Source organism: Hipposideros armiger, unplaced genomic scaffold, assembly GCF_001890085.2.
Source record: "Hipposideros armiger isolate ML-2016 unplaced genomic scaffold, ASM189008v1 scaffold_807, whole genome shotgun sequence".
NCBI classification, from domain to species: Eukaryota; Metazoa; Chordata; class Mammalia; order Chiroptera; family Hipposideridae; genus Hipposideros; species Hipposideros armiger.
The window spans coordinates 443,118-467,017 of NW_017732157.1; the positions used below are offsets into that span (position 1 = coordinate 443,118).

Sequence of the window (23,900 nt, forward strand, 5' to 3'; positions counted from 1 at the left end):
AAATCCATATTTCTGCAATAGTCAAATTTATTCTGATAACAAAGGTGAATTAGGAGGATGAAAAAGATTAACACTTGAGCCAGGTACACATGCAGGCTTTAGGTTGAACCATATAAAACTGATAATAGTCCACCATTTTTTATCTATAAAAATGATAATTTCATACGGTTTGTTACCGACTGAATGTTTGTGTCCCCATTGAAATTCAAATATTGAAACCCTGTTCCCAATGTGATGGTATTTGGAGGTGGGGCCTTTGGGAGGTAAGTAGGTCATAAGGGTGGACCCCTCATGAGTTGGATTAGTGACCTTATAAAGAAGAGGTCAGAGCTCGCTAGTTCTCTCCCTGTCATGTGAGGAGAGGATACAATGAGAAGTTGGCAGTCTGCAACTGGAAGAGGGTCCTCACCAGAATCTGACCATCCTGGCACAGGCTTCCAGCCTTGAGAACTGTGAGAAATAAGTTGCTGTTGTTTATATGCCACCCAGCCTCTGGTACACTTTGTTATAGCAGCCCAAATTGACTAAGATATGGTTTAATATTTTAATTTGATCCAGCATCTTTTACACAAGCTAGTTCCATTACATAATTTTATTGGAACTGAACAGCAAACAGAGAAAAAAGAAGTATATATTAGTAATATTAAACCACATTCACCACTGTATATACTAACTCATTTGAACTTGCTGGCAGAAGCTCTAAGAACAGTTACACAGCACTAATGCCGGCCTGACAGTTCCCTTGGGCTTATTAATTCAGGTGTGCTAGCTAATTTGGCTGGGAGGTGGAGTTACTAAAAGTAATTAGCTAGCATATATAAGGGGTCAGGACACCCTCCACCTGAAATTAAGAGTATAATAAAAGCAAATAAACTTTGAGGTTCTTGATACCTACTACAGTTAAATGAGAGTAACCTGAGGCCACAGAGCAACTGGAGACGATTGCTTCCTTCTCATTAGTACCTGTTAAGAAGAGGAGGGAGAAGTTTCCTGTGGTTCATTCACAGTGGGAGATTGATTCCTGGGACCAGGAATGGGACTTCTTCAGGAGGAAACCAGGTTTGGGTTGAGATAATTTCTTGGGGGTTTTTAGAGGGAAGGTAAGCACAGAACCTTGTGCTGATTAATAGAGCCTCCTGGGGAGCAGTCCTACACACATCCTATGAACACAGGAACTGCCCTAATTCTGCACTCAAAGAGAGGGTGTTAAAGATCCATATGTATTGTGATTGTTTCACTTTTTTAGCAGTATCCAGGAAAGGCATTTATTTTGGAAGGACCTTCTTTAAGTTGTACTATTCAGCCTATTCAATTGAGGGCCAGCTGAGTGGTTAGGAGTTGACTTGGGATACCAGCTCTGAGCAGCAGGGCCCCGGTTTGGATCCCACATGAGGGCCAGTGATGCTCCGCCCTCTACAGCTAAGATGGTGAACAACAGCTCAACCTGGAGGTGGGCTGCCGTGTGACACCGGCGACAGTGTAGGCTGCAGTGGGGCTGGCCAGCAGTGGGCATGAGCTTTCATGAGCCACCGTGAGTGGCCGTCCAATGGCCAGTGAGCTACTGCCTCACCCAGGAAGAGCACAATGATAATACCAACATGGGCCAATGAAGCGACATCCTCCACAACTAAACTGAAGAACAAAAGGACAGCAACTTGTCTGTTCCCCTTCCCTGATTCCCCAGTGCTGCTCCTCTCCCCCAATTCCCCAATAAAATCTTAAAAAACAAAAACCAAAAAAAACCTATTCAATTGATCTGGCAGGCAGGAGAGAAATGACACCCCTGTTTCAATCCCCGCCCCTTAGGGCCTAGTTTTTGTAGGGGCCACTAGCAGATGATAGAAGCTTGACTTTGAGAACTAGAATATTTCAGAGAAGATAGACTATGCCATCATCATCATTATCATTTAGTGCTTAATTTGTCTTAGGCATTGTATCAAAACCTTGCCAGGGAGTCACTAAAGTGGGAAGAGTTGTGGTCACTAGGTTAATGTAGACTCTGGTTTGGTGCCAATGCTGAGCCTGGATCTACTCAGTAAGTCTCAGAGCACATTAAGGCCAGTTGTTGCTTGCCTGGGGCCTGTGGACTGATAGTTTTCCAAGAAAGAATGCAATGCGGGCAGGGCTGGCTGCTCGCAGAGCAAGTGCCTCCAGCAGTGGGTGAGTTGGATGGGGCATGGTCCCACCTGAGTCAGCCGGGTGGATTAGCAGAGCTCACCAGGCCAATCAGATTCAGATTTGGCCTGTGGAGGCGGGCTCAACATGGAAAAGCTGGTGCCTGCCTGCCTGCCTGCTACTTAGGAGGAAGACCCCGTGGAAACTGTCGACTGTCCTCCAGCCCTCACCCTGCAGCCACACACCTTAGTCTGTCCCCCATGTCTCCAAGTCCTCCTGAGTCACTCCACTGGAACCCAAGGTGAGTGCCTGGGAGTGAGAGAATCTGTGTGTGGGACCTTTAAGGCTTCTGGTTTTCCCGCAGCCTTCCATCCCACCCAGATGGTCAGAATCCCCACTGTTTTTCACAGCTAGATGTTGTGGGTGCTCCTCTTCCCAGCACCAGTATTCTTGGCTGGGGAGGCCGGTGTGGAGCTGGGATCTCTTGCTCCTTCAGGGGGAACCTCCGTGGCCGAGATATCTCTCCTGGTTCTCAACTGCCACATCAATGTTTGGGGCCAGCTGGATTCACATCTCCACTCCTCCTACCAGTCTCAATGTGGCTTTTTTATATCCTTGGTTATAAAACTTCTGTTCAGTCAGACTTTAGATGGTTCTCCTGTTAATTGTTCTATAATTTAGTTGTAATTTTAATGTGTTCGTGGAAGGAAGCAGGCACAGTGTTTATCTACTCCACCATCTTGGATCTCCCCCCAGAGTAATTTTTTTTAAATTGGGGTATTGGGGGAGGGGAACAGCATTGGGGGGCTCAGGGAAGGGGAACAGACAAGTTGCTGTCCTTTTGTTCTTCAGTCTGTTGTGGAGGACATTGCTTCACTGGTCCATGTTGGCATTATCATTGCGTTTTTACTGGGTGAGGCCTCTGGACGGCCGCTCATGGCGGCTCTTGGCAGCTCACACCGGCTGCCAGCCGCTCACACTGGCTTCCAGCCACTCACGGTAGCTCATGGCAGCCCACTGCAGCAGAGGCTGCAGCCTACGCTGTCACCGTTGACTCACGGCAGCCCAGGTCCAGGTCAAGCTGTTGTTCACCATCTTAGCTGTAGAGGGCAGCGTCACTAGCCCTCATGTGGGATCCAAACCGGGGCCATGCTGCTCAGAGCTGGCATCCCAAGCCAGCGCTTAACCAATGCACCACTCGGCCGGCTCTAGAGTAATATTTTTAATGGAATCTTCTACCTTCTTGTCGGGAGCCATTTAAGAGCAGTGAGACTGCGAGCTCATAAAGCTGCAGGCCTCCATGTTCTGTATGCTAAGAAAGCTACAGAACTCCATGATGGGTGAACAGCAAAAAGGGGAACTGCTGGTGAGACATCTTACCCAGCCACAGCCACTTCACCTCCTGTGCCATGGAAAAGCAGAAGTCCCCTGGAACTGAAACCACTGGACACTTGGAAAGCATTTTCTAAATATGGACTCACATGCTTTGGGACTTCCCACCATGGACTTGTTGACAGTTTCTATTTGCCTTAGTTTAACCTTGCTTAAAATATATCATTGGTTTATGTTGTTACTCGTTGCTGGTAGAAATTGTTTCTGCAAACCCCCAAAACCTGACATAAGGGACATTGGTTCCCCATTCCCCAAAAACCCCTGCCAAAATCCCCTATGCTGTTAGGGAATTTTTCCCTACAAAAGGGGAAATTGCTTTCTCTATATAACCAGTGTGTAACCAATAAATGGTGGCACTCTCCGCCACCAGCGGTAGAGCATCCCTCCTGATCCCAGCTTTTGTCTGTGTCTTTCTTCTCTACTTGGTTTCTTCCATTTCTCAATCTCCCACCTAGTCCGTTCAGGGACCCTTTAGGTACCTGGCTAGCATGTGCCAGGTTGCCACTTTCCAGTCGAGAGGGTCTTGGCACCTTCTAATTCAAAAATTTGCTGACCAGCTGGCTGCTCTTTGGGTTGATCTGAGGTGGCACGGTTTAGAAACCTTGACAGGAGTTCCAGCCCCTTCACTAGCTCTATAATCCTGGACACATCATTTAATCTTTTTCACCTTTATGATCTCTCAGGTGTTTGTGTTCTAGTTCTAACATTCAATGGCTCTGATTTGTCTTATAAACATTTTTCAAGACGTTAATTACATAACATCAAGATAAGATGACAGATAAAAGTTCAGAAGATAAACTTAACAATTTGCCTAGTAACTGTTTAAGTCTACTTTTTTTTAGTTGTTTCTCCCCACTCCAATATCCTTTATTTTCCTGCAAATCCTCAGTACAAGTTCTGACTTTCAAGGAAGAGTTTTCTGTCCTCTGCAAAAGCAACAATGATTTCCCGTTTTTGAATTTTTAAAAACCTTAGAGTTTATAGGACCGGCCAAGAGGCTCAGTTGGTTAAGAGCTCGCTCAAGAATGCGACCTCTGAGCAACAGCAGTTTGATTCCTGGCCCAATCTGAGCTGCCACTGAGCTGCCAACAGGTGGCAGGATGGCTCAGCTAAAAAAAAACAACAACAAAAAACAAACAAACAAACACTTTTTCCGATCCGCCATCTGTGGTGGAATTGCCGCCAGGATGCAGATTTTCATGAAAACCCTTACTGGGAAGACCATCACCCTCGAGGTTGAACCCTCAGATACAATAGAAAATGTAAAGGCCAAGATCCAGGATAAGGAAGGAATTCCTCCTGATCAGCAAAGACTGATCTTTGCTGGCAAGCAACTGGAAGATGGACATATCTTGTCTGACTACAACATTCAAAAGGAGTCCACTCTTCATCTTGTGTTGAGACTTCGTGGTGGTGCTAAGAAAAGGAAGAAGTCTTACACCACTCCCAAGAAGAACAAACATAAGAGAAAGAAGGTTAAGCTGGCTGTCCTGAAATACTATAATGTGGACGAGAATGGCAAAATCAGCCGCCTTCATCGGGAGTGCCCTTCAGATGAATGTGGTGCCGGAGTTTTTATGGCCAGCCACTTTGACAGACATTATTGTGGCAAATGTTGTCTGACCTATTGCTTCAACAAACCAGAAGACAAGTAATTGTATATGGTTTAATAAAAGACATGAACTAAAAAACAAAACAAAACAAAAAACAAACAAACAAAAACCTTCAAGTTTATCGTACATAATCTACCCACTTGATTCTAGGTCACCTATATTTTTCTTTATTGTTTCTAGTGAAGTTCATAACCCTCAATTAGATTTTAATGTGTCATTCAGTCACTCATTCAACAAATATTTACTGAGCACCTACAAATGTGCCAGGGAGGATTCTAGTGGCTCAAGAAAGTGATTGTTTTCTACCTCATTTATACCCCCACAAGTTTCTAATACAATGATTGTTGAATATACTTGCAGATATTTTTGCATATGTTTGTGTATGTGTATCCTCAATTAGTTCCAAAACAAGATTTGAGACTGAAATATTTAATATGGAATTGTAATGACAGGTTTTAAAGGTTGAGTAAAAAATTTCAGAAACTGAATGATCCTGCTGATCACCTCCCAGGAAGAATCCTTTCCTCCTTCTTCCAGCTTCCCTCTCCCAAAGTAAACCTAGTCTCCTTAGGTGGGTTTTAAGAAAAGGGCATCACTCCAGCTAGGGATGAATCACAGTATGCAATGAAGAACACAGGCAAGGGATCCAAATAGGAGAGAAAAATTTTGAAGCAAGTCCTCATTTACACCACATCAAGAAAATAATCCTTTCATCTGACTGCATCAACAGACTTCCATTCACACGCAATGTATATTTCACTAAATAACTTCAGTTTCCCACCAGGTTCATTAAAACTGAATTTAAACTTCACATACATGGCCATTAAGAAGCACAATAACTTTCATTATTTACAACCTTGTCTCAAACTCCATAATTACCCCAATGTACTTACTGGCTTAGGACATGTCTGAGATACAGGTATCACTACGTCATCACTGTCTGTAGTTTGTGCTTCACTGACTTCAGAAGCTTGTTCACAGGATTCTTTATCTGCTAGAGAAGAGGCTGGAGTTATGGACTGTTTCAGAGCACCCTATCTAGCCCAAGAAAAGACCCAGCACCTACATCATTAATCCACTGTCTGGCCACTAGTTCTGAGTACCTAGATTTTGGCTACATTTATTAAGAACCAAACCTTCTTTTTTCAAAGATTCACTGATTTGGAGGCTTTCCAAACACTCAGGGTTTACTTCTGAAAAAAAAGAGAGGGAAAGAAGGAAGAAAGGAAGCAAGTTTGGGCTGGAGGAAATGATCAAGCCAAGGAAAAGCAGTGTGTGGCAGATTGCATTTTCCAAAGACAGCCTCAAACAATACCTCCCATCCCACATGCTCCCTTTACAGTGTGACCTTGACACCTTTTTTTTTTTTTAAAGATTTTTATTGGGGAATTGGGGGGATGGGAACAGTGCTGGGGAATTGGGGGAAGGGGAACAGACAAGTTGCTGTCGTTTTGTTCTTCAATCTAGTTGTGGAGGATGTTGCTTCACTGGCCCAAGTTGGCACCATCATTGTGCTCTTCTCTGGCGAGGCAGACCAGTCGCCGGCTTCTGGACGGCTGCTCACTGCGGCTGCTGGCCGCTCACGCTGGCTGCTGGCCACACATGGTAGCCCATGGCAATCCACTGCCACAGGGACTGCAGCCCACGCCGTCGCCGGCGACTCATGGCAGCCCAGCTCCAGGTTGAGCTGTTGTTCAGCATTTTAGCTGTAGAGGGCAGTGTCACTGGCCCTCATGTGGGATCCGAACCGGGGCCCTGCTGCTCAGAGCTGGCGTCCCAAGCCAACTCTTAACCAACGCGCCACTCGGCCGGCCCCTTGACACCTTTTATTGGCCATTCGAATTTCCTTTTTGTAGAGTGCCTTTCAAATCTTTTCTCATTTTCCTATTGGGTTGTCTTTTTCTTATTGATTTGTACAAGTTCTGTATTTTTTCTGAATTTGAGCCCTTTGATGGTTACATGTATTACAAATGTCTTTTCCGCTCTGTAGCTTGCCTATTTAATCTCTTACTGAACAGAAATTCTTACTTTTAAGGTAGTCAGTTTTATCATTATTTTTCTTTATGATTATTAGTGCATTTAGTTTCTTATTAAATCTTTCCTTATTCTAAATGATGAATAGAGCTGTTATGAGTATTTGTGTACAAGTCCTTGGGTAGAGAAATGTTTTCATGTCTCTTGCGTAGATACCTAAAAGTAGAATTGCTGGGTTGTAAACTATATATTTAACTTTTTAAGACACAGCCAAATATTTTTTTCAGAGTGGCTGTACTATTTTAAATTCCCACCAGTAATGTATGTGGTTCTAATTTTTCCACATCCTCACTGACACTTGGTACAATCAGCTTCTAGAACATATCAATTCTAGTTGGTGTGTACTGATATCTCACTGTGGTATTATTTTGTATTTCTCCTAATGACTAATGATGTTGAACATATTTTTGTGTGTTTTTTTAGCTATTCATATACCTTTAGTGTTAGGAGCCATGCAGGCTGGCTTAGCTGAAGCATAACTTGTTTTGCTTCTTGTTTTGCTCCTTTCTGCACCTGGAGGGTGCTTACTTAACCTTGAGGTATGTGGTGAGAATGGCCAGTTCCTTGGAAGACACAATAAGATAGAGGGCTATCTGGGTTTAGGGAAAGTGTCCTGGGAAACTGACTCCCTAAGGTCCCTCTGACCTTGAAGTTTCTAGTAGATAGCTAATGATGTACTTTTGAATGAGGTAATGCATATTTGTCCCTTCTGTTTTGCACATACCCTGGATGTATATAATGGTGAAGGGAAATAAACTCAAGGCTGGTTGCTAAGAATGCTTCCAGTCCTCCTGGACCCCCTTTGTCTCTTTCTTTCTTTCTAAGCCTCACCCCCCACTTCAGGTGTTGTTCACTGGAATGCGGAGGCAGGACCCCGGCACTTTAGTGAATGCGTATTCAAACCTGTTGACTATTTAAAATTAGGTTGTCTTGTTATTGAGTTTTAAGAGTGCTTTATAGATTATAGACATAAATTCTTTATAAGAAATGTGATTTGCAAATATTTTCTCTTAGTCTGTAGCATATCTTTGTTTTCATAATATGTCCTTGAAGAACATATTTTTTCATTTTGCAAAAGTCCAATTTATCAATTTTTTATTTTATGAATCATGCTTCTGATCTCATATCTAAGAAATCTTTGTCTAATCTAAGGTTAACTATTTTATCCTATGTTTTCTTTTAGAAATGTTATAGTTTTGATTCTAATATTTAGGTTTATGATCTATTTTGGTTAATTTTGTTTATTATGTGAGGTAAGTCTACATTTTTTTTTCTGTATGTGGATATCTGATTGTCTCAGCACCATGTGGTGGAAAGATTAGATTTCCCCATTGAATTGCCATGGAACATTTGTGGAAAATCAATTGACCATAAATATAAGGGTTTATTTCTGGATTTCAATTGTTTCACTGATCTTTAAGTCTATCTTAATGCTAATACCACACTCTCTAAATTACTGTTGCTTTATAGTAAGTTTTGAAATCAGATAGTACAAAAATTTCAGCTTTGTTCTTTTACACAATTGTTTTGTCTTTTCCAGGTTCTTTGCATTTCTATATAAATTTTGGGGAGAATTGCCATCTTAACAATTATGAATGGTCCAATCCATAAACATGGTACAAATCTCCATTTATATGAATCTTCCTTAATTTCTCCCAGGAGCTTTTGTAGTTTTTAGTATACGGGTCTTATATTTCTTTTGTTAAATTTACTCCTAAATGTTTTATTCTTCTGGATGATGTTGTGAATTGTTGTAATTGCTTTCTTGATTTAATTTTTCAATTGTTCATTGATAGTATATGAACATACAATTGATTTGGGTATATTGATTTATATCCTGCAACCTTGTTCACCTGCTTTTTGTTCTAGGGTTTGTTTTTTTCTTTTTTCAATTTTTTGTAGATTATTATGGTTTTTGAATTCAGAGTCATGTCAACTGCAAATAAAGACAGGACCACTCCTTTATTTTCAATCTGTGTAACTTATTGCAATGATTGAAACCTTCACTACAATGTTCAACAGGATTGGTGAAGGCACACATCCTTTCTTTCTTCTTAATCTTAAGGGAAAAGCATTCAGTTTTTTATTGAATGGATGTTAGCTATAGGTTTTATTGTCCTTTATTAGTCTGAACCAATTCCCTTCTATTCCTAGTTTGCTGAGAGCCCTTACCAAGAATGGGAGTTGGATTTTGTGACATGCTTTTTTCTCCATCAATTAAGTGATCATGAAGGTTTTATCCTATTACTACAGTGTATTAAATCAATTTTCTGATGTTAAACTAACCATGCATTCCTGAAATAAATCCCACTTGATCTAGGTGTACAATCCTTTTAATATTTTTATATTTTTCTAGATTTGTTTGCTAATACCGGGGGTGCCAAAAAAATGTGTACAAGTGGACACTTTGGTAAATGTTGCTCAAGCAGTAGTTCACCATAATCAGAAGTGTCTGGAAGCTGATAGTAACCACTTTGAGCACCTCTTGTAATTGCAGAAGTCAAATGTGACTTGTATCCATCTTTTGTTATTGGTATATATTGAGTATTACAATTTTAATACAGTTTTCCATTCTTAAAATGTGTATACATATTTTTTTCTACCCTCTGTATTTCATTTAGGATATAGCATCTGTGTCCATGAAGGATATCGGTCTTGATTTTTTAAATGTCTTTGTACTGCTTTGCTATCAAGATAATACTAGCTTTATAATTGAATGAATCAGGAAGTTTCCGTTGCTCCACTATTTTCTGAAAGAAACTATGAGGGATCAGCATTATTTCTTCCTTAAATATCGATAGAATTCATTAATGAAGACATATGGACCTGGACTTTTTGATGTGGGAAGATTTTAAATTACTAATTCATTGTCTTTATTTTTTATAGGTCAACATTGATCTCTCTATCTTCTTGAGTCAGTTTTGGTAATTTGTATCTTTCTAGGATTTACCATCTAGTTTGCATAAAGTTGTTCATAATATTCTTTTGTAAATGTGGGGTCTGTATTGACCCTACATTCATTCTTGATTTCTTTTTTTTTTTTTTAAGATTTTATTGGAGAATTGGGGGAGGGGAACAGACAAGTTGCTGTCCTTTTGTTCTTCAGTCTGGTTGTGGAGGACGCCGCTTCACTGGCCCATGTTGGTATTATGATCATTGCACTCTTCCCAGCTGAGGCAGTCAGTCGCCGGCCATTGGATAGCCGCTTACAGTTGCTCACGGCAGCTGGCCACTTACGCTGGCTGCCAGTCACTCACGGCAGCCCAACTCCAAGTCAAGCTGTATTTCACCATCTTAGCTATAGAGGGCGCAGTGTCACTGGCCCATGTGGGAACCGAAAAAGCGGCCCTGCTGGTCAGAGCTCCTGCTCCCAAGCCAACTCTTAACCAACTGAGCGACTCGGCTGACCCACTCATTCTTGATTTTGCTAAATAGTGTCTTTTCTCTTTTTCTTGGTCAGAATGCCAATTATCAATTTGTTGCCTCTCAACTCAAAACAAAAACTTCACTATCTGCTGTGTAATAATGGAGCTGGGCCCTGTAAATATTTCTTCTCTGCCAGCTGGCACTACAGAAAGTTTGTCAGTAGAGGGCTTTGGAATCACAGCAGTTCTTGGCAGCTCACGCCGGCTGCCAACCACTCACAGTAGCTTATGGGAGCCCACTGCAGCTCTGCTGTAGCCTACGCTGTCGCCGGCGACTCATGGCAGCCCCTCTCCAGGTTGAGCTGTTTGTTGTTCACCATCTTAGCTGTAGAGGGTGCAGCTTCACTGGCCCTAATGCGGGATCCGAACTGAGGCCCTGCTGCTCAGAGCTGGCGTCCCAAGCCAACTCTTAACCAACGCGCCACTCGGCCAGCCCATGGAGACAACTTTTGACTGCCAAATATCAATGGAGGTCAAATGGGACATACTGAAATGCAAAGCACAGTCGAATGAGAATAAAGCATTCTCCTCATTGATGGACATGAAGGTGGCTTTGCACAGTCTTTACTAATCTCAGAAGAAACAGCTTATGAAGGATGCAGTGACCTATGTCAAAGAAATGTCCCTGCATTTGAAAAATAAAGTGGACATTGTGCATTCGTTCTGCCTCAAGCATTGTTAAAACTTGCAAAAAATACTACTGCAGGTAGAAAAGGGGATATTCCTGGAGAATGATACTGCATCAGAATCAGATGCTCAGGTTTAGAAGCCCCAGAATGGCCAATAATTGCCCCCTTTCTGGATGGATCTTTATTCCATGTTTGGCTCAAACAAGAATCTAATATTTCTAGACATCAGTCAGAGCTTCCTTAGTACCTCATCAGTGAGAATTATTTGTGAAAAAATAGGCTCTGCTACCTGTAATCTCCAGAAAGTTGTCCTCAAAAATATTTCCCCAGTTGATGCTTATTGGAACTTCTGCCTCACTTTTGGTGGCCATGAGGCTCCAACACCCTTCAAGGAAATGACCAAAATGATATGCTTTCTCCATTGAGTAAGGTCTTGAGAAATCCAAAATGTAATCTACACTATCTCAGGTTGGTATCTTGTTCTTCTAACATTCATCAATGAGCTGATCTCTCTTCTTCCCTCGAAAAACTAGCCCTGGCATTCTTGAGAACCTCCTAGCAAATGAGCTCCTAGAAGAGAGCATCAAGTTGCTGTACATGATTTTGAGACAGTTAAAGTGCTTTCTGCCGAGGTTGTCATTGGAAAACTGTCACCTTACAGAAGCCTGTGGCAAGGAGCTGTCTTCTGCTTTGATCCTCAACTAGGGACTGACTTACCTGTGCTTAGCAAAAAAATGTCCTCAGGGATAGCAGGGTGAATCTTCTGTGAGAGGGTTTGAGTTACCCCCAAGGTAAACTACAGACCCTGGTATTATGGTGCTGCATATAACCAATGATGGCTGCAATCACATCTCAAAGTTTCTCCAAGAACAATCAGCTTAACACTCTTGCACCTGGGGCTGAATCACATAGGAATTACTGGACTGAAGTTTCTGTGTGAGGCTTTAAAGAAACTACTGTGTAACCTGAGATGTCAGTGGTTGTAGGGATGTGCCATCATTCTTTTAGTTGTGCAGACCTCTCGTCTGCCCTCAGCCACAACCAGAGCCTGATCTGATCTCTGGGCCTGGACCACAATTCCTTGGGGGTATACCGGAGTCAAGATACTGTGTGAAGACTTGAAACCAAAATTTCCCCCTCTGGGCACTCAGAAGAACCTGATGCTCAAATCCAGAAACTGCTGAAAGAAATCAAAGAAAGCAACCCACAACTGACTACTGAGAGTGACAATCAAGATCCCAGGAAAAAAAGACCTCGTCATGACTTCATTTTCTGAATGTAGATATGAATTATACCTGTCACCTAAATATTGCCTCTATCCCCATTCTTTCTCTTCTCCTACATTTAATTAAATGTAGCTTAGACCTCCTCATTTTATGTGTTATGTCTTCTTTTCCCTTTTCTGTAGAGTCATTTATTCTACAATAAAGTAATGGATCTTCAAGGTAATGGTAAAGTTCCTATGAATTCTCTCAGTGATGTTAGTTGCTGAATCAGATGTTATTTTAGCCTTGGTTGTGCTTCTGGTTTACATGAAGCATGTACAAATCACACTTAACTTTGTTATAGACAAAATATCTGTATCTCAAGTATATAAAGGTGAAAGCGTTTATGAAAAAAGGAAAAAAAACCAACAACAACAACCAGAAATGTATTCCCTCACAGTTCTGGAGGCCAGAGGTCCAAAATCAAGGTGTTGGGAAGTCCATACCCACTCCAAAGGCTCTAGTAGTCAGTCTGTCTTTTCCTTTGTTCCCTTGCCTTTTCCAGCTTCTGGTGGCACCAGACATTCCTTTGCCTGTGGCCACATCACTCCAGTCTCTGATCCCATGGTCACATTGCTTCTTACTCTTCTGGCTTTGTCTCTCCTGTGTGTGTCTCTGCTAAAGACACTTTCATTAGACTTAGAGTCCACTCAGAAAATCCAGGATGATTTCATCTCAAGATCTTGAACTTACTTACATCTGCAAAGGCTCTTTTTTCAAATAAGGTCACATTTGCAGAATCTGGGGTTTAGGATACAGACATATCTTTTTTGAGGCCACCATTGAACACACTGCATTATTTATTTAAGTTATAAATATATTTTAAACCCCACAAGTTAATATTTTTGCTTTTTACAGTCATTTAGATGAACCCATATTCTTTGTTTTTCATTCTTTGTTGCATCTTTGTGTTTTCTTCTGATATAATTTTCCTTCAGCCTAAAGAACAAACTTTAAGTTTTCTTTAAAATGTAGCTTGAAAGCAAACTCTCCATTTTGGTTTGTCTTTAAATGTCTATTCTGTTTTCATTATGGAAGGATATTTTTGTTGTGTAAGAATTCTTGGTTGGCAGTTAATTTTCTTTCAGCACACTGAAGTTATCTTGCCATTGGTTTTTAGCTATAGTTGTTGCTCTTAACAAGTCAGTTATCCATCTTATCAATATTCCCATGCTGTCTTTTTCTTATAAACGAGTGCTTTTAATATTTTCTCTTTGATTTTATTTTCTGCATTTTTACCCTGACATGTCTAGATTTGAGTTTATTTGTACTCATCCTGCTTGAGTCTAATTTAATTGAATCTTAATATCTTAATATTCATTCTGGAGAACTTTAAGTCATTATCACTTTAAATATTGCCTTTGGGGCCGGCCGAGTGGTTCAGTTGGTTAACAGTTGGCCTAAGAGTGCGAGCTCTGAGCAACAGGGCCATCAGTTCTATTCCCACATGGGCCAGTGACACTGTGCCTGAGCTGAGCTGTCGCTGAGCTGCCAACAGGTGGCAGGATGGCTCAGCTGGTGTAACAAGATTGCCTGTTTGATGGTGGGCTATGTCAACCTGCAACTAAGACTGAACTTGGCACCTTGAGCTGAGCTGCTGCCCAGATGGCTCAGTGGATTGAGTGTGCACTCTTAACAACAAGGCTGCTGGTTCGACTCCTTCATGGGATGGTTGGCTACGCCCATCCGCAACTAAAATTGGACACAGCACCTTGAGCTTAGAGGCCACGAGCTGCCAACAGGAAGCCAGATGGCCACTGGCACCCTCCACAACAAAGATTGAAGAACAACAACTTGGCTGGTCCCCTTCCCCAATTCCCCAACACTGTTCCCCTCCCCCAATTACCCAATAAAATCTTAAAATTTGCCTTGTTTCTCTTGTTTCTCTTCTACATTTAATTAAGTGTAGCTTAGACATCTTTATTTTATCTTTTATGTCTCTTTTGTATTTTCCATCTTGCTTCACCAAGCCATCTTTGGTTTCACCAACTCTCACTTCAGTTGTGTCTTATCTGCTTTTACATTTCTCTCATAAATTTCTGTATTTAGCAGTTCTATCATTCCTATTAATTTGTTCCCAAATGTGCAATGTATTTTGCAAACATTTCAGGAAAGAAAAAACAACCTATAAATGAATTATTAGAAGTATTAGGTGAAATTTGATGAGGAACAAGATAGTTATATAGTCTCATAAGTTACTTAATAATTTCAAAAGGAAAAATAATAACTTTATGATGGAAAATCCTGACAGGTGCTTTCTTAACCAAGTGATCAAAGTTAACATCACCAGTAATGGGACAAACTGACATCACGTACCTCCTAATGTGATGCAGTGAGGCCACAATATCACTTCTGAGGTATTTCTGTAAAAAATTGATGACCTGAATCTAATTATGAAGAAACATCAGACAAATCCAAATTGAGAAGGAACACTTTACAGGACAGTTCATCTACACTGTCCAAAAATGTCAATATCATGAAAGACAATGAGAAGATGAGGAACTGTTCCAGATTAAAGGAAACTAAAGAGATATGACTGAATGCAATGTATGACCCTGGATTAAATAAGGGGAAAAAGCCTGCTACAATGGACATTATTGGGACAGTTGGCAAATTCTGAAAATGGACTGGACATTAGGTAATAATGTATCCATGTTAAATTTGCAAACTTGATAATTATAATGTGGTTATAATTTCTTTTCTCCTATTAAAATATATAGCAGTAAGGGGGCATGATGTTTGCAACTTATTCTCAAATGCTATAGAAAAAACGTTACAGCAAAAAGTGGAAAAATGTTAAAAGTTGATGAATTTGCATGAAAGGTTAATATATTTTTTGGTCATATTTAATGCAGTTTTTCGGTAATTTTGAAATTATTTTGAAACAAATTTTTTTAAAAACTTACAATATCAATTTTCATAGCTCCAGTTCCTTGCTGAAAATTAAAGTTCAGCTTTTATCTCTATGACGCTAGTAAACACAATTGTTACACAGATTGTGTCTGATACCTCCAGAATATGCAGACCTGGTGGGCTTCGAGTCAGCCCTTGTTCCTCTAGTCCTGCAAGGGCCCAAAGTACAGATCTGCCTCTCAGAGCAGAAGAGGCTCAGAATGGTGCTGTCCTCAGGGCCCCAGACCAGAATGGGAAATTCTGCCCTGGGCAAACACCAGAGTCAGCCTGCATCCCATTTCTCCACCCCAAAAGTTCACCAAAAGCATGGTTCTATCTCTCCCCCACTCCCTCCAGACCAGCAGTGTCCCAGAGTTGAAGCAGTTCCCGCCCACACTCTCTGAGCTCTAATCACCTCCCTGATCTAGGTTTGGTAATTCTTCTTTCTCTTATTGGCTCTTCAACGCTTTTAAGAACATTAAGGTTTTTAACAATGTATTAACTTTAGCTTTCTAGTTGTCATCAATGGGAGAGTTAGTCTGAATGACCTCGTTTGCCATAACCATAATCTGAAATCACGGCTACTTCTCATTGTAACACAGAAGGCTTACCTTAGTTAAAAAAAAAAATTTTTTTTAAATGGATTAACATCACAAATGATCCAATCACACTCCTCCTATTTCTTGGTAACCATAATTCACAAGACCCTGGAGTGAATTAACATTTTATAATTGCTAGGTAACTAAACTGGCTATTAGCTAGCTTTAAATATGTATATAGCTACTTTCTTTGTGAATTCCAGCCTTGATTGGCTTAACCGGCACACTATAACATAAAACCGAACCTAGGGTCTTAAGTACAAGCTTCCCATGAAAAGTTTAGCAATGCAAGATGAGCAAAGAATGTAATTAATTGTCTTGATAAAATAATTCAATGATTAGATAGGAAAATTAGATTTTAAAAAGACAATACCATTTACAGAATGTAGGGCTTCCTTCTGTATCAATGCTGAAGGGGATGATGTCATTTCCTCTTCTTTCTGCTGATTTTTAAAATCATTATCTATGGAGATCTGAAGCCCTGAGAACTTCCATTCAGTGTAGTTCACCTGCTTCAGAATAAAAACAAATATAATTATAATAATTTCATAAAATTAGTAACCATATAAAATTATACACTAATATAATTATATAATTAATACAATATAAATGACCATAACATAATATAATATACAATTACATATGGTTATTATATAACCATATAATAATACATTTTTGTAATGTCATATAAACATTATATATATTTTAGGTGCTATATAGTAACTTTAATGTAGTTTTCTATGAAAAAAGGCAGTATCAAGCACATAGTAAGTGTTCACTAAATACTTGTTCTTTAATTACAGTTGAAGTAGACTGGTTAAAACTGATACTAAAATTCTAAGCATAAACTGTAAGGTCTATAATTTGTTGAATTAAATTACATTAAAATGAGTGGACAGTCCAGAGGTTTATTAAACTACTGTGTTTGTGGAAACACTAGCCACAAAAAGACATGATAATTCCTTATCTCATGTATCTGCTTCTGCTTCTATCTTTTAGAATAATATATTTGGGGACACTGCAACCCATATTTTAGCTCTTCGGGGTTTCTCAGGCCTTACCTGTAGTGTATTCCCAGTTAAGATGTTACCACTAAGATAATCCATTCTGTTCTTTCTTTGGATGCCTGTTCTTTTGCCATGTCTTCTTCTTGAGTAGCTTGCAACCTGGTGTTCCCTTTCCTTTCTTTCTCCCAGCTGAAGAGGTTTTCTCTTAGCTGGATACTGGCCAGCTGCAATGGGAATCTCAGCAGGTTCCACCTGGTTCTAAATAGAAGGATCAGAGACAGCCTTACAAGATGATAGTTTAACAGCCTTGATACTCAAAAAAGGAATTTATAAGTTACCGTCAGACTTCATTCCTCTCCTGCTACAGAGCTGAGACATGCCATCTCTCTTTCCTTCCCACAATAAAACCCAAAGCTTTGCTCCATCAGTAGCCTCCGGGCATTATGAGGGAAGCAGATTAAGTTTGCAGAACACATGACACTCACAGAAGGAACTTCTTTTCCTCCAATTTTAATACTGTCTTCTTTAAATATGCTCCTATGCTCCACAGGATTGGTGGAGGTCTCCTACCTGGGGAGGAAAGGAAACCTTTTCCTCTTCAGATGACATTTCTAAACTATTCTTGGTGTCGTTCTCCTCAGTCGGAGCTTCTGGTTTCAGGAAGCTCTCTGGGGGCAGGTAACACGACTTCCAATCCAGTTGTACCTGAACAGATCCGTTGGGTTTCCCCGCAGGGTCAGTGAGATTAAAATCACCTGAAAGACACACAGACATTAATAAGACCTGCTCAAATGAAATAGGCAAGTGAGCATTTATCATTCCCCCCTTTTGAATTTATCCATAATTCTTAATTAATTAACATTCATCAAATAATCATGATGATAATACACTCAGAAGTAATATAGAATGGCAGTGAACATTTATATTCCCTTAGAATATTTATAGGGTAAGATGGGTCTCCAGGTTTCAGGAAGGGAGAGTCAATAGATATATGGAGAGGTCTAGCTTGCTTGTCATCAGTCACCCAGCCAATAAACAGATTGCATTATTATGACTATTACACCAAAGGCTTGCTACGCCTTAAGCATACCCAGGAAACCATTATCTACACTCAAGTGGTACCTACTTCTAAAGTAACACAAGCCAAGAAAACTGCCACAAAATGGCTTTCTCTAAATGCCAGATTTCTGATTTGTAACACTGATTAATTAAACAGATGACTCATGTTGTCCCTCCTCTTTGGCAAAGGACAAGTTGTGAGTAGAAGTGACTGTCAGCCATTTTTTTTTTTAAGCACTTGTGGTATTGGAAGGAGGGAGGCTTTACACACTTCCTGGTACATCCAGATGCTTGTTAAACATGGTTGATATACTGGCTATACCCATCCACACTTCCTAATAAAAGCACATATACCCCTGCCTCACCCTCGCAGGGCAGCAACCAGAGAGTTGTCCCTTCCTAGGTGCCCCTGACAACCCTGGGTATGAAAGTACAGTAAGGTAGTATGAAGTTAAGCTCCATATTGGGGGAAAAAATATTCAAGAAATTTCCCTTAGTCATGTGTGGCGTGGAAGTCTTGCTAACTTGCATCTAATGTTTAAAAGAAGTGATAGAATCAGGACGGGGGTGGGGTGGGAGGAGAGGGGTACAGTATTAAGGACACAGTTTATAATCTGCTTTCTAGTCATGTGCTAAGAGACAGTAGGACTTAAGTAAAGATGAATACTGCGAAGCCCTACAGAATCGGAAAATATTTGTTCAGCGATAGAGATCTGGACTTCAGGTTGGTGGGTCTACCCACTCGGGAATCTTGCTTATGTTGTTGAAAAGGAGAAGAAGCCAATGTTCCCTTGTGACTAGCGAGGCTCTAAGTCTGCTCGGTCACTCTTGACAATATTCTAAAATCCTTTCAGCATGTTGCAAGCAAGTAAGCAAAGAAATGTAGGATTAGGACAAGGAAATACGGGCAAAGGCCATAAAGATGCAATAACCTCGAACTCCCACCTTTAATGGATTTGTTTTGTGCCAGAGGCAGCAAGGGCACTTGGACTTTGCCAAGGTACGCGCCAGGCTCTGAGTCTTCATCATCAAAAACATACACGGATAGGGCCTCCCGCCTCAGATATTGATCCAGGTCAGAAGTCACGGACACTGGGAATCGAGCCTGGTCTCTAAAGTAGGGATTGTTACTGGCTGGAATGATGGCAGTGTCGTGGTCAGAGAAGGTAAAGAAGCGGTACATGGCGTACGGGCTGGGTTGGGCTCCCAGCCATCGACTCCTGAGGCTGCAGCATCTGGTGATTTCCACCTGTAGCTCGTTCCAGTGCTTCCAAGTCTCTGATCTGGACTGGAGAGATGTTGGTCTTGGATGGAGGAAAAGGGCAACCTGAGAAAGTTGTTGTAAGTGAAGCCCAGTATACTTGATGAGCAAGAGAAGAGCTATGATCTAGAGAACTGTTGAATCCTGACTGGGTCACAGAGAAACCTAATGACTTCACCTGCCTGCATACTGGGTCTGGGAGATAGTTATCTAAGGGAGATGCTGGCACTCAGGCTTTATCTTAGAGAATAGAACAGAGAAGCTATTTTGTTCATAGCAGGGACAGGTAGCTAGCTCCAAGGGCATGGTTTCATTTCAAACTCAGGCTTGACCAAGGGAAGAATCTGAACTACTAGTTGTGGTGTGACAGTTTTTTTCTTTCATCCACATTCAACACTTATTGAGAATGGAAGACTGAGCTGTTTTCATGAGCTGCTTGGCTGAGGCTCCTTTGAGATGCATGGGCACATCCTTTTTCTCACCTCATTCTCCTGGGCCTCCCAGGCTCCAAGCACATTGGCCGATAGGTAGGCCTGGGCTTTCTTTTGCTTATTGCATGCCTGTAGGCTGGTTCTTATGGGGAAATGCACCTTCATCCAGTATTCTAGCACCCCGAAGTCTTCTCCACCAGCTCCTGGGTAGCAGAAAGTATGAAAGGCACGGAGGAGATACTTGTAGATGGTGTGGCAAGCATCAAGAATAAAGGCAGAGAAAGAAAATAGGAAACCACTAGAAGAACAACTACAGACTTTGGGAGATTCTGCATTAGTTCCGGGAGCTATGGGAAGCCGACAGCACTTACCAATAAGTGTGGCAGAGCCATGGACTCTCTCTACAGTCTCCAGCACCCTGTCAAAGCAAATCCATCCAGTTGCAAGGGTGTGGTGCTCACTGGCCAGAGCCTGGTGTAGATCAAGTCGGGCTGAAGCGCCTTGAATGTAGTGCAAGAAAAGGGAATCTATCTCTACCACATACTGGGAGGTGAAGTCATAGAGGGGCTGTGGTCCCACAGCTAGTGGGGTACAGTGGGTCTCAAAATCATAGAAAGAATAGGTGCAGAACGTGGTAGGTTGAGTATCTTCAGCCTGAGCCAGGGCAGCAGATGTCAGGAAGGCCTGGTGGATGTGCAGCTCAAATAGATTCTCACTCTGATGCAGCAGAGAGATGTCTACTTCATCCTCATCTCTGTGGGCTGGCAATGTTTCCAGATGTAATGACATCTGCCGGGTACCATAAGCCACATCTTTGAGCTGTTCTAGAGGCGAAAGAAAACTGCCTATCCATTAAAGGGTAGGGAGCTCTTCCTTAGGATAAAGGAAGGTGGACAGAAGGAGAATAAAAACTGTTGTGGAAGTCAGTCCAAGCTGTGATTATCTCAAGAAACCAGGTGATTCTAAAGGAAAAGTAATAGCATGACAACCAGGAGCTTTGAATTCTGTTGGCCAAATAATCCAACATCTTTTGAAATAAGGTTCAAAATGAGTGATTGGAAAGTAAACACTAAGCTCAGGAAAACACTGGAGGCACAATTTCATCTATAAATGACATTGTTTTGGTTTATAGTAAGATCCTATGAACTAATTGGTAATTCCATCAGAGATGCGCTATAAACAGAAAATGTGAATATTTCCAAAAGTTTGGGACATTGGCCATGAAAAGAATAGCAAGTTATAGTCATGGTGTCTATTACATAACAATGGACCCCACCAAAAAATGATTCCCGTTCTCCAGCCAGATCACAAGAATCTTTCTCTTGTTAAGAATTTGGTTTAATTGTAAGAAGGCAAAAAAAAAAATCCACTTTAAGTTAAAGAGTAATGGAGTAAAAAGTGGAGGAGGACACTTGCTAGAAAGAGGTTGAAAATACTGGCAATGGGATGCAAAGATATGTAAGAGTGTCTACCAGATCTGTGCATTACCTCCCATGTTCAACCAATCAGAATTTTGATATATAGTCTGCTTCAAATCAGGTAAAATGAGTCATCACAGTGTGTTGATGGTGAAGGTCCTATTTTAAGAGTTAAAGTTGTAGAATAAAAATATTTGTATACATCAGAATTTCTTTCTACCCAAAATAAATGGAATACAGAGACTAATAGTTTCATAATTGAGAAGGTTAATACAAATAAAATATATTTAAAATTTTGCATTACATGACACAGAGTTAACAATCTCAGCATATAATGAAATTCTACAGTTCAGTAAATTACTATTATGAAGTGGGTAAAGGACAGAAACAGGCAATTCTCAAAAAAAAATAATACAAATAACTGGTAAACATATGAAAATCTCTTAAGCCTTACCAGTAATGAAAGTACTAAGTTAAAGCAAATGAATCTTCAGAAGTAGACAAGGTTATTTATCCTGCACTGTCTTGGGAGAAAGACCCTAAATCTGAAAGACATGAGAATTTCAGTCCAAGGGGGGATTTCCTTTGTCATATGGCAGTGACCTTTTAACAGACTCACCCTGGCATGGATAAATCATGCCCCAGAATGACCCACCTCCCTTTAATCTAGCTCCATGCTCTCTAAGTAACCTACTTACTGAATCTGTTTTCCAGAGAGAGGGCTGACCTGAACAGTGGTTCCAAATATTCTCATGGCAGCAATGAAACAGCCACTATCATAAAATAACAAATGAACATTGGGGCTTAAATATCAGTCTTTTCTGAATTTTGGTTAGTGTAAGTCACATCTCTCATCACTGGATATAATAACAAAGCCAATTTTCTTGACATACAAGGCTCAGACCAGATCCTGGTCATCAGTGATTGTATTAAATATAGGAAGTACCACATTTGTGAAATTTGCATAGGTGTCCAGCCAGATGCCCTGTTATGACAACATGCTAAAACTATAACAAAGAATTTAGAGACTTTTAGAGAGAAATTACAGAAAAGGATGCTGAGAAATGAGTGAAGAAGCTCTATTATCTCATAAAAAATGCTATGCAAGCCTGGGTTGAGGAAACAACCTTGAGAGAGGGAGTGTTTATACCAACCTGAGGGCCAACAATGATACACCTCTCATTCTCAAAATAGATTCAGCAATTGCTGGCCCTGTTGAAACTCTCCAGAGAAATCAGAGAAAGATGCTGACATGATGGAGGAAAAAAAGCTGCTAACCATGTATTAAAACAACACAGGCGATAGGATAAAGAACAGGAGGGATAAGTTATATGCCACGGACATAAGAAGTGGCCTTCTAGACAGGTACACAGAGGGGAGCACAGGCATTATGTAGCTATGCGGTGGGTTCCAAGGTGAGGAGAACAAGGTATTAAGACTTGCCAGATAGTGGAAGGCCATGGCTTCTTAAAATACCTTCCAGCTGCTTGATACGATTGTTCTTGAGGTCCAGGAGTTGATTCAACCTCCCCAGTTTTTCTTTGTGATCTTTATTTTCATTATCGGCTTTTGTCATCATTGCCTCCAGTTCCTCCTGAAACAAAATAATGTCTGAACATTTCTATCTCAGTGGCCCAGAACTAAAGAGCTAGATAAAAAGGTGGCACTTGCTGGGTAAAGGCGACTCTGCTATCTCCTTAGCAGGGCAGATTATCCACGAGGATAATCACAAACCCCCTCCAAGATCAGTCATGTTATTAATATTAGTGCCATAGGATAGTATTTTTCCTGGGACTGGCAGAATTTGAACTCAGAGGTTCACACCTGCCATTTTCATTAGCTGGCCCCTTACTGGCTTCTATTGCCAAGGTGCCATGGCTATGTATGAGTATTCAGGTTCTTCAAAGGACAGCACTTCCTACGTTTGCACAAGACCTTGCATATCGCCTTGCATCAGCCCTGGAAACTTGGAAGGTGCTTCATTCCCAGTCTTACAAGTGGTTCCCATGTGCCTATTTATACCCTTCTTGTACCATCTTTTCTTGCACCTGATAACACACGTTGATTTTGCACTGCAGAACAAGCATGTCTCTCGCCTTTTCTAGTTCCAATATGGTCTCTGCATGTGATACTTGCAACTCACTTAACATCTGGGACAGTTTCTTTTCTTCTTGGTTGTTTGGTTCACAGGGCTATAAAGGGTAAAGCATTGGTAAAAGGGAGTATAAGTATAATAGGTACAGTAATAACTATTCTCCATAAAGCAGTTGTTGGTAATAGTAAAGTACCAGCAGCAGAATCTACTCAAAAAAGAATCTACTGTAAAAGAGGACTTGTGTAAATTCATGTTCAGTAGTAGCAGAAAGCTATACAGCTTCTAATGGCTGTTTGCTCTTCAGCAGATCATTTTAAGTCCTCATCTGAAAATAGTATCTTAAATTTTTTGAGCTATAAAATTTAGCTCAAAAATGTGTGGTAGGAAAAATGTGTGGAGCTCATGCAATTACCTCTACTCTCAGTCCTCTCATATCCTTTCAAATATTGTCCTCAATCAGGACAAAATGTCATTCAGGTAGTATTCTAATCCTTTATCTTTTCTAGAGATATTTTCCAGGAATCCCTCTGTAGAGGGGACTTGCTTGATTAAAGATGCACATACCAGGGCCGGCTGAGTGGCTCAGTTGGTTAAGAGCTCGCTCAAGAGTTTGAGCTCTGAGCAACAGCGGTTCGAGTCAGCCCGAGCTGAGCAGCCGTGAGCTG

At 40.9% G+C, this 23,900-nt stretch overlaps 1 protein-coding gene and 1 pseudogene across 13 annotated transcripts in view; one reads left to right on the plus strand and one right to left on the minus strand.

Annotated features, from left to right (window-relative positions):
- The window catches only part of RPGRIP1 (RPGR interacting protein 1), a 104,188-nt gene that overhangs the window by 52,211 nt on the left and 28,077 nt on the right, over positions 1-23,900 (minus strand). For 5 of the 13 annotated variants that reach the window (XM_019628737.1, XM_019628736.1, XM_019628728.1 and 2 more), the window contains 9 exons: positions 23,189-23,332; positions 22,584-22,734; positions 20,094-20,546; positions 19,774-19,925; positions 18,976-19,357; positions 17,542-17,726; positions 17,026-17,229; positions 16,338-16,476; positions 6,014-6,114 (listed from right to left, as the gene is read on the minus strand). In XM_019628737.1, the coding sequence (XP_019484282.1) occupies positions 6,014-6,114; positions 16,338-16,476; positions 17,026-17,229; positions 17,542-17,726; positions 18,976-19,357; positions 19,774-19,925; positions 20,094-20,546; positions 22,584-22,734; positions 23,189-23,332 (1,911 nt within the window). The remainder of the gene's footprint in view (positions 1-6,013; positions 6,115-16,337; positions 16,477-17,025; positions 17,230-17,541; positions 17,727-18,975; positions 19,358-19,773; positions 19,926-20,093; positions 20,547-22,583; positions 22,735-23,188; positions 23,333-23,900) is intronic. The other 8 variants (XM_019628738.1, XM_019628732.1, XM_019628733.1 and 5 more) reach the window with 8 other exon arrangements.
- Positions 4,691-5,194, plus strand: LOC109374269 (ubiquitin-40S ribosomal protein S27a pseudogene; annotated as a pseudogene).